The sequence below is a fragment of the Limanda limanda genome, chromosome 4 (assembly GCF_963576545.1).
Source record: "Limanda limanda chromosome 4, fLimLim1.1, whole genome shotgun sequence".
Taxonomy (NCBI): domain Eukaryota; kingdom Metazoa; phylum Chordata; class Actinopteri; order Pleuronectiformes; family Pleuronectidae; genus Limanda; species Limanda limanda.
The window spans coordinates 27,251,486-27,265,642 of NC_083639.1; the positions used below are offsets into that span (position 1 = coordinate 27,251,486).

At 44.8% G+C, this 14,157-nt stretch overlaps 1 protein-coding gene across 1 annotated transcript; it reads left to right on the forward strand.

Moving 5' to 3' along the window:
- Positions 1-5,906: 5,906 nt before the first annotated feature.
- On the forward strand, positions 5,907-11,950 carry LOC133000294 (NACHT, LRR and PYD domains-containing protein 12-like; the record flags this gene model as incomplete). Its single annotated transcript, XM_061070188.1, has 5 exons — positions 5,907-7,681; positions 8,445-8,639; positions 9,176-9,349; positions 9,733-9,906; positions 11,888-11,950. Coding segments are annotated over 5 exons (2,367 nt in total), but the record flags the coding sequence as incomplete, so codon positions are not given.
- Between the last annotated feature and the right edge of the window lie 2,207 nt (positions 11,951-14,157).

The following is a 14,157-nucleotide window of genomic DNA, read 5'->3' on the forward strand; positions in this document are numbered from 1 at the left end:
GCAGAAAACAAGGGGGGTGGGGGGGTGGAGAGAGAACAACATCCCAGCCACTGCGAACAGGGCTTTAAGGGAAACAAAATAGCACCTACAAAGGGTGATAACCAATAACCAACTGTATTTTATACAGGGAACACAGGCAAACAATCCCACCTGCTGCGCACAGAGGCGAAAAGGGGACACTACCTGGCCTCAAACACGGTTTATTTATTCATTTTTGAAAGGCAAATAAACGTGAAAAGGTTGGCTTTAACTCACCTCCACTCATTGTGCGCGAACGCACGAGGGGGAGTTGGAGAAACCCCACTCCCTGCGGACAGCGAGTTACGGGGTGCCTTTTTCAAGGGGGGTGGGGGGGTGGAGAGAGAACAACATCCCAGCCACTGCGAACAGGGCTTTAAGGGAAACAAAATAGCACCTACAAAGGGTGATAACCAATAACCAACTGTATTTTATACAGGGAACACAGGCAAACAATCCCACCTGCTGCGCACAGAGGCGAAAAGGGGACACTACCTGGCCTCAAACACGGTTTATTTATTCATTTTTGAAAGGCAAATAAACGTGAAAAGGTTGGCTTTAACTCACCTCCACTCACTGTGCGCGAACGCACGAGGGGGAGTTGGAGAAACCCCACTCCCTGCGGACAGCGAGTTACCGGGTGAGGAGGGGGGGGGGCACCCCCGATCCAAATCAGTTTTAAGGGATAGATTATTTATTGATTAAGCTTCCCAACTTTTCTACTCACTCCTGTAAGAGAACAAACTCTGTATGGACACAAACAGCACGAGATAAACAATACTTACCCAAAGCTGTGAACATGAGTAGTTAGTGCCAGGTGCAGCTAATTAAGCTGCCTGAAACAAAGAGCAGAGCTTAACACATGCAGTGTAGCCCTCTGCCTCACTTTTAGAGAAGGGGAAAACCACAAACAATCCTCAGGGACACAAGGCGCCTGCACAAAAGTGTCGGATTGATAAAAGTGGAGTCCCAAAATATCTTACTTACCTGTCGGTCTCGGATGAGGCGAGTGAAGAAAAGAGGAGGCGGCCGCGCTCACCGGGGAGCTTTATGGGCGGTGAGCCCAGCCCCCTTAAGGTCACTCACGTGACATTGTTGATATTTGGTCTCGAGGATAGGGAGATGAGGACATCATTCGTGTTAAGACCGTGGTGACGGTCTGAGGGAGGTCGAAATAGATCCATGTTGTCTGCAGCCAGGTACTCTGGCTCTTTGCTGACACCTTGTGGTCAAACACTGTTACTGTTTCTACTTGGATCATTTTATACATCGAACACTCGTCTAATCAGAAAAAAGAAGGGGATGCAAATATCAGCAGTTATTGAAATACACAACGGTCAAATGATGCATCACACAATGCAGCTGTATTTCTCTAGATCTATAAACCAACCCTGTGACTTAGTGGACTGTATAAATGTGACCATGACGTGGCAGAGTTCTGCAGAAGGAGTCACACATTCAGCTCCAACCCCAAATATAACAACCTTCAGATCACAGGAGGAAACATGGGTTTGAGTTCAGGCTTCATTTGATGGAGTTGGGCCGTTTGGGAGTTTTCCACATTTTAACAAACTATTGAAGAATCAGACCGATCACAAGGAAACACGTCTTCATCGTGTTCACATGATTAAGACGTGTTCGATTCCAGAGTTAATGAGGTTCATTTAAACATCATGAAAAATAACATTGTATGGCTCAGTTCCAGGAGACGCTCACAGTCAGGACTCAGTGTGAAAGTGAAGATCTGGATTCATGATCCCACACAGTCCATTACTAACTAAATACATACATCCTAAGTTTGTCATCGACATCATAACCATCACACTAAAAAATGAACTGTGAACCAATTCATCTTCATGGGTATGAACTGGACTTTGAAATGGATGTTTTCAAGAGTGAACTGGTTGAACAGAGAGGAGGAGGAGCCTGGGAACAGGGAAGTGTCAGACTTCATTTTCACCTGGACGAGCAGAAGGAAGAAAAGTGAGCAGGTGAGTGTGAACACAACTTTCTGAAAGTTTTACTGTTTACTCTCACACCTGCTGTTAACATCCGTCTGCTGATCAAACGACTCTAAGTTTGTCAGTTCACACCTGGTGACAGACATAGTTTCCATATGATCATAGGGTTTTAACGAGGGTAAAATTAACGTAGAAGCCTCAGAGAGCCACATGTGAGGGATTCCTCTCCCAGATAACAGAAGTGCAATAAATGTCAAGTGTAAAGGAGAAACATCAGCAAGATTCAGGTGTTTGTGTGTGTGTGTGTGTGCGTCCGTCCTTCCTTGCTGGGTATTTTTGGGTGTGTTTCTTGAACTTGTTTGTCCTGATTCCTGTGAGCTCAGGCAAACAGGAAGTGACGCAATTCGCTTACGGTAGTAGAGAGAGAGATTTTTTTTAAACCTTAATTTCTTTAAAAAAACTAAAATCTACCCAGACTCTTGCTTTCAGCAACGAGATAAAGACAGGAAGAGCTTCTTGTCCTGTCCTCTTCTTTGTTCTTCCTGCTGCTGTAAATGGACATTTTAGCTTCTCCTATAATCCAATTTAAAAGTTTCCATTTAATTTGAACTCATTGGATATATCTTACTCCTAAAATGAAGGCACTTTTACTCCATGTCTCACCAAACTGTTTAAAAACATTCTGCAGTGTATTTAAAAGGAAACAGTCATTTACAATCATAAAAAGCATGGAAAACTGTTTCTTCTTCGCCACAAAAAGGACAATTGCTCTTGACTGTTGGGTCGATTTTAGATATAAAGCTGTTAACCGCGATGGCTCCGTGTAAAATCCTCCTCTGTAGGTCACCAGTCCTCTTCCTTTAGGGTGGTTTGTATAAAATCCTCCACACTGATTTGTCATTGCTATCCAGATCCAGTCTCCTCCTCCACATCGTGTCAGGCCTCACATCCAGCTTGCTTCTGTTCAGGGTTAAAACACAACATTCATACATGGCTCTTCCTTTGGCTGTGTACAGGTCCACTTGTTTCCAGTCATTTTTATCTAAAAAAGGTCCTGTGAGCACGTCCAGATTTGGATTAAAACCTAACTCCGGAAAAGGGTCACTGTCAGCAGGGGTTTCCGTTCAGCATCTTCACCTTCTCGTCTGCGAGTCTTTTAATCCATTCATTTAAAATGCGTTCTGCCTGTCGCCTGGGATGTTGGTTAGTCCAGAACCTGCTGCATTGACTATCGTTCTCAGGGTTCCAGCTCCGGCAGTGCACAGCATGCTGGTGAGGCCTGGTACTGCTCTGGACATCCAGCCTGGCTCCATTGATCAGCGGCTCTTCTAAAAGCCAGTGTAGAGATTTTGTAGATTCCAGTCTCCTCCATTTAAAAAGGTTCCATGTCTTAAAAAGTGACTGATAAAAAGGAGATAATCCATACAGTTTAAAAAGCTTAAAATCCATTAAGAACAGTGGCATGTCTAAAACCAGCCCAGTTCTGTATGATAATTGTGGTTTCAGCCATTTCCACTTGTTGAGTCTTTCTTTTATTTTCTCAGCCACCCCCTCCCAGTTTTCTGAACTATGGACTCATTGCCGACATAAACCCCCAGGTACTTGAGACCGCCCCTTCTCCACATCAACCCCCCCGTCAGACTGGGTAAAACCCCTTCCAACTTCCAGCTCTTTGCTTTTCCCCCAGTTCACTCTGGCAGCTGACATGGTTTTAAAATCACTGACAATTTTTCCAAGTTCTTGGATGTCCTTCTGTTTTTTTTACAAAGACAATGATGTCGTCTGCATATGCTGATAAAATGTGGGTTTTTTAAAAATCATTTAAAATCAACCCTTCAATATAAACCTTATCTTATTTAGGATGGGATCAATAGAAAGTGCATATAACATCCCTGAGAGCGAGCAGCCCTGTCTCACCCCCTGTGCACTTAGAAAGGTGCACTCAGGCCTCTGTTGATCTTCAGTTCACTCTCAATGTCCTGATACAAAACCTTGATCATAGCTATGAGAGAGAGTATTGTCCTTCACCTGAAGTTTTTTTAATGTAACTAAAGCCTTCCTGAGGTTTCTGATGGGATCACTGTATTTCCTTGTATATAAGAAGTCCTGTGGACTCAAATAAATACCAGTACTAAAAATTATGAAGCCCTGCAAATATTTCACAATAAAAACATTAAAAAAATAATTAATTGATTCAATCAACATAAACGCTGGGGTGCTTTTATTTGGAAAATGGTAGGCTAAAGGAAGTGTTGCAAATCTTTCTGTTTGTAACATTTTCAACAGATAAACATTGAAAATGGTGTGAAAGATCATTTCCCTGTGTTCTGCTGTAAACTGAGTGCAGGACGGGAAGGAAATAGACCAGACCTTGAATATCTAGAAGAGCAGCGCGGCCTGAACCACAACTGAACCGCAGCCGGCCCGGTGCAACATGGACAAGGACATTTCAGAGCAAGTTGGACCCACACACACAAAGTAAGAGACCTGCTGCAAACATGTGAACCTCCAAACTGAATCCTCAGAGAATGAACCAGTGAATGACGTGTTCTGAATAAAAACATGTTTGTTTTTGCAGAGGTCAAGACCACAGACTGAGAGCAGAGTCTCCAGGTTCCAGCTGTCTGTCTCTGAAGAGTGACTGGTCCATGGAACATCCTCTGCTCTTCAGTAAGGAACCTGGACCCTCACACACAAGGTAAGAGACCTGCTACAAACATGTGAACCTCCAAACTGAATCCTCAGAGAATGAACCAGTGAATGATGTGTTCTTAATAAAAACATGTTTGTGTTTGCAGAGGTCAGGACCAGAGACTGAGAGCAGAGTCTCCAGGGTCCAGCTGTTTGTCTCTGAAGAGTGACTGGTCCAGAAAAGAGCCTCTAAACTTCAGTAATGAACCTGGACCCTATAACACAGAGTAAGATACCTGCTTCAATCATGTGAACCTCCAAACTGAATCCTCAGAGAATGAACCAGTGAATGATGTGTTCTGAAGAAAAACATGTTTGTGTTTGCAGAGGTCAGGACCAGAGACTGAGAGCAGAGTCTCCAGGGTCCAGCTGTGTGTCTCTGAAGAGTGACATGTCCAAAGATCTTCCTCTGTTCTTCAGTAAGGAACCTGGACCCTCACACACAGAGTAAGAGACTGTTTCTACTGTGACCTGCTCTGAAAAGGATTTAGTTTCCTCTAGTGTGGCCCCTGCATTAGGACACAGCTTCATTGAAGTTGGTGACTAATCTCTCAGAATCACTCAAGAGCTCAGACCTCCACCAAGAACCAACACGCTCCTTATGAAACCACTTTGAAATCCACTAGAGACTCATTTTGAGTTGGATCTGCACCAAATTCCACACACTGGTAAACATCAGTCCTCTGAACATGTCTGTGAAACAGGGTGATAACAAACCTCCTTGACAGAAGTTATAACAACCTGTGACTGTGACATGTGAGTTACCAGGAAATGTCTTCACAGGGAGAGGAAGAGGAGTCATATTTCTGAGGAGGAGCAGTCGTCCTGCTTCGCTTCGTGTCAGGACGTCCTGAAGGATCCAGTCTCCACCAGCTGTGGACACTGGTTCTGCAGACAGTGCATCACCTCATACTGGAACCAGTCTGGTTCTTCAGGAGACTCCTCCTGTCCCCAGTGTGGACAAAGATCCCGAACAGGAGCTGGAGCTCAGACAACCGGTCAGTGCAGCACTGTACATGTGTCTGCTGATGTCTTCACTTCTGACATCAGCACATGTGGTTTTATTTTGTTTCCTCATACAGCATCAACATTTAACATCGTTATAAAACCACAGAGTTAAAACGCTTCTATTTTCTGTAGTTTTTCTATATCTGATAAACAATCAGCAGATTTTCAGATCCTGTCTCTGACATTGTTTCTTGTCTTTCAGCAGATCTTGGTCTGCAGGAGGTTTTAGATGAACATAAGCTCAGTCTGAGGAGGAAATGTGAACATGTGACTGAAGGAAGTGATGAAACAGGAAGTAGAACCCTCCTCAACAGGATCTACACTGAGCTCTACATCACAGAGGGACAGAGTGAAGAGGTTAATACTCAACATGAGGTGAGGCAGCTTGAGACGGCTTCCAAGAGGAAGAGCCTCCACGACACTCCCATCAAGTGCCACGACATCTTTAAAGCCTCCATTGACCAGCAGAGAAGCATCAGAGTCGTCCTGACCAACGGCGTCGCTGGCGTTGGGAAAACCTTCTCGGTACAGAAGTTCACTCTGGACTGGGCAGAGGGTTTAGAAAACCAGGATGTGCGTCTGCTGACTGTGCTTTCGTTCAGGGAGCTGAACCTGGTGAAGGACCAGCAGCACAGTCTCCTCACACTGCTCCGTGTTTTCCATCCAGCGTTACAGAAGCTCACGGCAGAGATGCTGGCTGTCTGTAAACCTTTGTTCATCTTTGACGGCCTGGATGAAAGCAGACCTTCTCTGGACTTCAACCACAGGGAGCTTGTGTCTGAGGTCACACAGAGGTCATCAGTCAACGTGCTGCTGACAAACCTCATCCGGGGGAATCTGCTTCCCTCTGCTCTCGTCTGGATAACCTCCAGACCTGCGGCGGCCAATCAGATCCATCCTACATGTGTTGACAGGGTCACAGAAGTACGAGGCTTCACTGACGCCCAGAAGGAGGAGTACTTCAGGAGGAGATTCAGTGATGAAGAGCTGTGCAGCAGAATCATCTCACACATCAAGACGTCCAGCAGCCTCCACATCATGTGTCAAATCCCAGTCTTCTGCTGGATCAGTGCTACAGTTCTGGAGCACATGTTGACCACAGACCAGAGAGGAGAGCTGCCCAAGACCCTGACTGACCTGTACTCACACTTCCTGCTGGTTCAGACAAAGAGGAAGAACAACAAGTACGGTGAGGAACATGAGACGAGTCCACAGCAGCTGACGGAGGCTGACAGAGACGTTCTCCTGAAGCTGGGGAGGCTGGCGTTTAAACATCTGGAGGAAGGAAACATCATGTTCTACCAAGAAGACCTGGAGCGGTTTGGTCTTAATGTCACAGAGGCCTCTGTGTACTCAGGATTTTGTACTGAGATCTTCAAAAGAGAGTGTGTGATCTTCCAGAAATCAGTCTACTGCTTTGTTCATCTGAGCGTTCAGGAGTTCCTGGCTGCAGTCTACATGTTCCACTGTTACACCAAGAGGAACACAGAAGAACTCAACAACTTCTTGGGAACAGATGGAGACACAGACAGTACCTTATCCCTGGATGACCTCCTGAAGAGAACCATGGAGAAATCCCTCACCAGTACAAATGGTCATCTGGACCTGTTTGTTCGCTTCCTTCACGGCCTCAGTCTGGAGTCCAAACAGAGAGTCTTAGGAGGCCTGCTGGGTCAGACAGAGAACAATCCAGAGATCATCCAGAGAGTCATCAACAACCTGAAGGAGATGGAGAGTGATGACATTTCTCCTGACAGAAGTATCAACATCTTCCACTGTCTGACTGAGATGAACGACCACTCAGTTCATCAGCAGATGCAACAGTTCCTAACGTCAGAGAACAGATCAGAGGAGGAACTCTCTGAGATCCACTGCTCAGCTCTGGCCTACATGCTGCAGATGTCAGAGGAGGTTCTGGATGAGTTGGACCTGAAGAAGTTCAACACATCAGACCAGGGTCGACTGAGACTGATCCCAGCTGTGAGGAACTGCAGGAAGGCTCTGTGAGTGTGTGTGTGTGTGTGTGTGTGTGTGTGTGTGTGTGTGTGTGTGTGTGTGTGTGTGTGTGTGTGTGTGTGTGTGTGTGTGTGTGTGTGTGTGTGTGTGTGTGTGTGTGTGTGTGTGTGTGTGTGTGTGTGTGTGTGTGTGTGTGTGTGTGTGTGTGGTGTTAGGGTGTGTGTGTGTAGGGGGGGGTTGCGTGTGTGTGTGTGTGTGTGGTGAGGGTGTGTGTGTGTGGGTGTGGGGGTGTCTGGGGGTGTGTGTGTGTGTGTCTGTGTGTGTCTGGGGGGTGGGGGGGTATGTGTCTGTTTGTGTGTGTGAGGGAGGGTGCGTGTGTGTGTGTGGGTGTGGGGGTGTCTGGGGCTGTGTGTGTGTATGTCTGTGTGTGTCTGGGGGGTGGGGGGGTATGTGTCTGTTTGTGTGTGTGTGTGTGAGGGAGGGTGCGTGTGTGTGTGTGTGGGGTGGGGGGTGTGTGTTTGGGGGGGTCTGTGTGTGTTTGTGTGGGGGGGTGGGGTGTCTGTGTGTGTGTTGGGGTTGTGTGTGTGTGTGTGTGTGTGTGTTTGTGTGTGTGTCTGTTTGTTTGACACACTAACCCTTGACCTTTGACCTCTGACCACCTCTTAGTCTGAATGAATGCTTGAAGCAAATCTCTTGAGGAGTTTTTAACAAAGAGGGGATTTACCAGGGTGAGGGTCACATGATCACGTGTGGTATGAATTTGTGTTTTTTGATTTAATTATCACAGATTTTATATTTTTTTAATTACAGACTCTGTGGAAAGACTCTGTGGCCAGGAGTGAGTTTCCTCTCAGAGACTCACTGTGAAGTCGTGGCCTCAGCTCTGAAGTCAGACCCCTCACATCTGAGAGAACTGGATCTGAGTCTAAACAACCTGAAGGATTCAGGAGTGAAGCTGCTGTGTTCTGGACTGGAGAGTCCAAACTGTCGACTGGAGACTCTGAGGTCCTTAAATCCTTCTTCACTTTTCAGACTTTCTTTCTTATTGGGTCATTATTTATTTAACTTGTCTCAGTTCTGCTCTGCTCACTGTCCCTCAGTCATCTGTCCCTCACCCAGCCTGTCAGTCACGTCCACGTCATCAACTCCATTCACCTGCACTCACCTGCTCCTGATCACTAAGAAAGTGTCAGTAAATAACATGTGGACTGAGGCCGAGCACTCGTCCTCCTCAGGTTTTCAAAATAAGACACATTCTTATTGAAACACGTTGGACAGTTGATAAGTGTAGAAACAAACAGGAAGTGACATCAGGAGCCGTCTCTACTTTAAACAGTGTTTAATTACACAAACCTGCACAGTGACCAACACACAGAGAAGAAGCTGATGAATGAAACAATGGTCCAACATGTCTGATCTGATATTTATCTTCAGGTCACAGACTGGACTGAGGTCAGCAGCATGTTGAGAGTCTTTGTTGACATGATGACGATCCTCAACAACAGGAGGACACATTCTAATATTCATGTTTCTTTATTCAGGTTTTGGAGCTGCAGTCTCTCAGAGATCAGCTGTTCTTCTCTGGCTTCAGCTCTGAGGTCAAACCCCTCTCATCTGAGAGAACTGAATCTGAGTAACAACAACCTGCAGGACTCAGGAGTGAAGGAGCTGTGTGGTTTTCTACAGAGTTCAACCTGTCGACTGGAGACTCTGGGGTCAATTCACTGACTGACTTTTGTAGATCTCATATCTATAATACAGCATTTATACACACTTTATCTCCTTTAATTCTAATTTAACATAATTCCTCTTCATACATAACATGAATCCATTCATTAATTAATTTGTGACATTTTAAATATTCAGCTATTTGTTAAAACACATCTGAGTTTATTCCTGGATTCCCTAAACTGATCTGCAGGACAGAGACCGGGTCCAAATAATATATTTTTACTGAATCAGGACTCGTTTTTAGTCCAACATGTCTGTTTTCATATTTATCTTCCATGTTATCAGTCTGTGTGCCATGAATATTTGTTTGTTATTTTTTACACATGAACTCAGTTTAATTTACAGTTAAGTTTTATTCTTTATCCAGTTTGAGGAGCTGCAGTCTGACAGAGATCAGCTGTTCTTCTCTGGCTTCAGCTCTCAGGTCAAACCCCTCTCATCTGAGAGAACTGGATCTGAGCTTCAACAACCTGCAGGACTCAGGAGTGAAGGAGCTGCTTGATCTGCAGCAGAGTCCAACCTGTCATCTGGAGACTCTGAGGTCAGTAGATGGTTGGAGTTAGTCCACGCTGCTTTCATCAGTATTTTACTGAACACAGTCAGTATCACAGATCCAGGGTCTCTGCTACCAAGCAGAATTTGTGGTTATCAGGTTAACTTCAGGTTTAGTGTTTTCAGTCCTACGAAGCTCGTCCACTTCTTAACGAGGTAAATCACCATGGTAACTTCTGATGAGCGGCTAACCTGCTCCAGGTTAAGTTGGAGATCAACCCGTATCAAAGCTCCGCCCACTGACCACAGTGACTCTACACTGTTGTGTGGTGAACACTCTCCTTAAAGGGATGGATAAGGGAAGTTTAAATCAACGTCTGGTTGGTTCAGTTGATCTCTAACTCACCCAGAACATCTCAATGTCTCCAGACTCATCCTGTCCCCAAAACACCAGATGACCTCAGTCAGCTTCCTGGAGACAGGTCCATGTGTGTGTCCTCAGAGACAGTGAGACAGTGTGTGTCCTCAGAGACAGTGAGACAGTGTGTGTCCTCAGAGACAGTGAGACAGCGTGTGTCCTCAGAGACAGTGTGTGATCTCAGAGACAGTGAGACAGTGTGTGTCCTCAGAGACAATGTGTGTCCTCAGAGTAAGTGAGACAGTGTGTGTCCTCAGAGACAGTGAGACAGTGTGTGTCCTCAGAGACAGTGAGACAGTGTGTGTCCTCAGAGACATTGTGTGTCCTCAGAGTCAGTGAGACAGTGTGTGTCCTCAGAGTAAGTGTGTGTCCTCAGAGACAGTGAGACAGTGTGTGTCCTCAGAGACAGTGAGACAGTATGTGTCCTCAGAGACAATGTGTGTCCTCAGAGACAGTGAGACAGTGTGTGTCCTCAGAGACAGTGAGACAGTGTGTGTCCTCAGAGACAATGTGTGTCCTCAGAGTAAGTGAGACAGTGTGTGTCCTCAGAGACAGTGAGACAGTGTGTGTCCTCAGAGACAGTGAGACAGTGTGTGTCCTCAGAGACATTGTGTGTCCTCAGAGTCAGTGAGACAGTGTGTGTCCTCAGAGTAAGTGTGTGTCCTCAGAGACAGTGAGACAGTGTGTGTCCTCAGAGACAGTGAGACAGTATGTGTCCTCAGAGTCAGTGTGTGTCCTCAGGGACAGTGAGACAGTGTGTGTCCTCAGAGTCAGTAAGACACTGTGTGTCCTCAGAGTCAGTGAGACAATGTGTGTCCTCAGAGACAGTGTGTGTCCTCAGAGTCAGTGTGTGTCCTCAGAGACAGTGAGACAGTGTGTGTCCTCAGAGTCAGTGAGACAGTGTGTGTCCACAGAGTCAGTGTGTGTCCTCAGAGACAGTGAGACAGTGTGTGTCTTCTTCTCTTCCACTCGTCTTGTTAGTAAACGACAGATTCAGATCTCGTGGCCTCGAGTTATTTGTCTCGTTCACATGTTATTATGTCGTGGTCACGTAATATATTTCACCAGAGGCCACCAGGGGGCGCTGTAACTTACACAAGCTGGACCACAGCTGACAGCCTCACACGAGGGACAGGGATGGTTTCGTCTTCATCTGATCTGAGACAGTTTGTTCTCTCACTTCATCAGTGAAGAACTGATCAGGTGGATCTTTGTCACAGCTCTGAGATCAGTGGGACTGAAGCCTCTCCTCATCACCATGGTAACCAGGAGCTCTTTATACAGAGCAGAACCTCTGCTGAGGTCCATCTGTCTCATCTGGTCCCAGTTTGTCAGAAGCAGATGTTCATCAACACACAGTGAAACATGTCTTCACCTGTAACAGCAGTAAATCCACCTCTCAGGTGTCCACTCTGCACTTTGACATGCAGAGGACACACACTGAGCTCTTAGCGTGTTCATTCCAACACGTGAACATGAAGCAGAGAGGAAGCTGCTCCACCTCTGAACAGGACTGAAGTCCCTGCTGCTCTTTCTACTGGATGAGCTGCATCACCGACTCACAGCTGATGAAGTGAGTCTCTGTGACACTGATGTCTTCTTCTCTCAACAGGTGGGAGGGGAGACCTTTGTGGATGGAGGAGGCATCTTTGTGGAGCTGAGAGTGAAGAGGACAGTGTGTGTGGACGGAGGCTGAGCTGTGTCCTGAGAATCCAGAGGCTGAAAGAGCAGCAGCTTGTGTGTAGTCTCCAATCTACACAACCCCTAATCTGCATGTGTGTGAGAGATGAAGCTGGAGCACCTGGAGAAAACACGTGGAGAACATGCAGACTCCACACAGGAAGACCCCATCTGAACCGGATTCAAACCAGCAACCTTCCTGCCCCGATTGTGTTTATTCACATGAAGAATGTGTTTATTGAAATGACACAACACAAGCAGAATATATAAACCCTCTATAAAGAGTCACATATAGTGTATTTTAGTTTGCCTTTATTATTTTCCACGTTTTCCCTTCAGTATATCTCCATGTGTGTATAACCAGATTCTGTGTATATGTTCCTTCATGAGCTTAAAGTTCCTGGATTCTACACGACATACGTCACACATTTATTTACTTCGACACAAAGTTAAACACATTTAAATCACTTTGAGCTTAAAATCAGAGTTTTGTCTTTGACACAAAAGATCAAAACTCTGGACTTAAAAATGGGACGTTTTAATTTCTGCATCAGGTGCAGAGCTGTGGTTGCTTTTCTACTTATTGACCCACAGGTGGCGCTGTAGTATAACAGCAGCACATCCCAGTCAAAGCCTTTATATTCAGTCTATGAGTCAAACACATGGATCATTTCCTCTGTAAAAAACCAGATGTAACGAGAAGAAAAACATCTCAGAGAGAAAAGTTCTGTTTCTACTTGTCTCTGCTTTAATGCTCAATAAACATCCTTCCACCGACTTCACTGGAATCATGACTCAGCTTTTCTTTCATCTTCAAACAAACAGGTGGAAACATCTCGTCCTTGGTGCAGGTAAAAGAACAAAATCACCAGTTTGACATAATGGAAACAAGCAGAAGAAAAGTAAATGAGACATTTACAGTATGAAGAAGAGTCAATGAAGAGCAGATCATCTTTAAGTCTCTGAGGAAACTGTTTAATAAATATTTTACCATATTTAATAGAAAACTGACCCGAGGACGTTTTGTCCAAACGTAGATGAAGATTCTTGTTGTATGTTCTCGACCACCACCTCAGAACAACCACCAGGGGGAGACTGTAGCAGGCCTCTGGGAACAGGAGCATTCTGGGAAATAATTGATGATGGGAGGTTCACAGCAGAGACAAGGGACAGAAAGTGTCTGAGAGATGATGTCCTGAAGACAGTGGACATTCTGGGCCTGTTGTTCTCTCTCTCTCTCTCTGATTATTGTTTGGATCTACTTCAGTTTATTAATATTCTTTATCTCAGCTGAGAATTAAATATTAAATTAAATCCCAGGTGTCATCAACTCATCAGTTTTTTAAACGACTCATGTTTCTCTCAACCCACAGAGACACGTTCACAAGCAGCTCAGAGTTTTTAGTTTCACTCAGCTGACACAACGTTCAAGTTTCCTTTCAACAACTCAACACGGAAACAAAGAAAGTCACGTTTATTTTATGAAGAAATAGATGATGTGTTTATTTACTCATTTATTTTGCCCAGATTTCATTTTCTGTTTTTATTTGAAGAGGAAAAACAGTAAAGTAACACAAATGAGGTGAAATGATGAAGAGCTGCTCGGTCTCACAAAAGGAGAAAACACTAAACAGCAGCAGTTTTTATGTCTTTAATATTTTGAAGAAAGATCTAAACTCACTAAACCATTAATCTTACATCTGTAAATTAAGTTTTGTGGGGGGGGGTCGTCTTTTTTTTATACAACATTGCAAGAGTTAGAAAATCAACCATTGTCATATGAATTAATTAGTAATGAATTAACATAAACGCTTCCCAATAACTGACTGATTTCAGTTCATTATTCCGCAAACATGTGGAGACTGTTGTTGGATGAAATGCAGAAAGTGCAGAGTGAAGAAAATAATGATTTTACGTAAGAAAGGTCATTTATTCAGAGTAAAATACTGATTATAATAATATGAACACCTCAATCAACACCAGACCACAGCTCCAGTGAAACTTCACACTTCCCTTTGTTTCAACACTTCTCACTACGAAGCCCGACATGATTTAAAAATGACTTTTCTACCTGGAAAACAGAAAACCATGACGTATGAAAAATGGGAGTGGCAACAACATTTCATTTGACTAACTCCTCCCCCACCCCCGACTTCTTTAATCACTAGACTACTGTTAGTAAAAAGAAAATGCTATAAATAC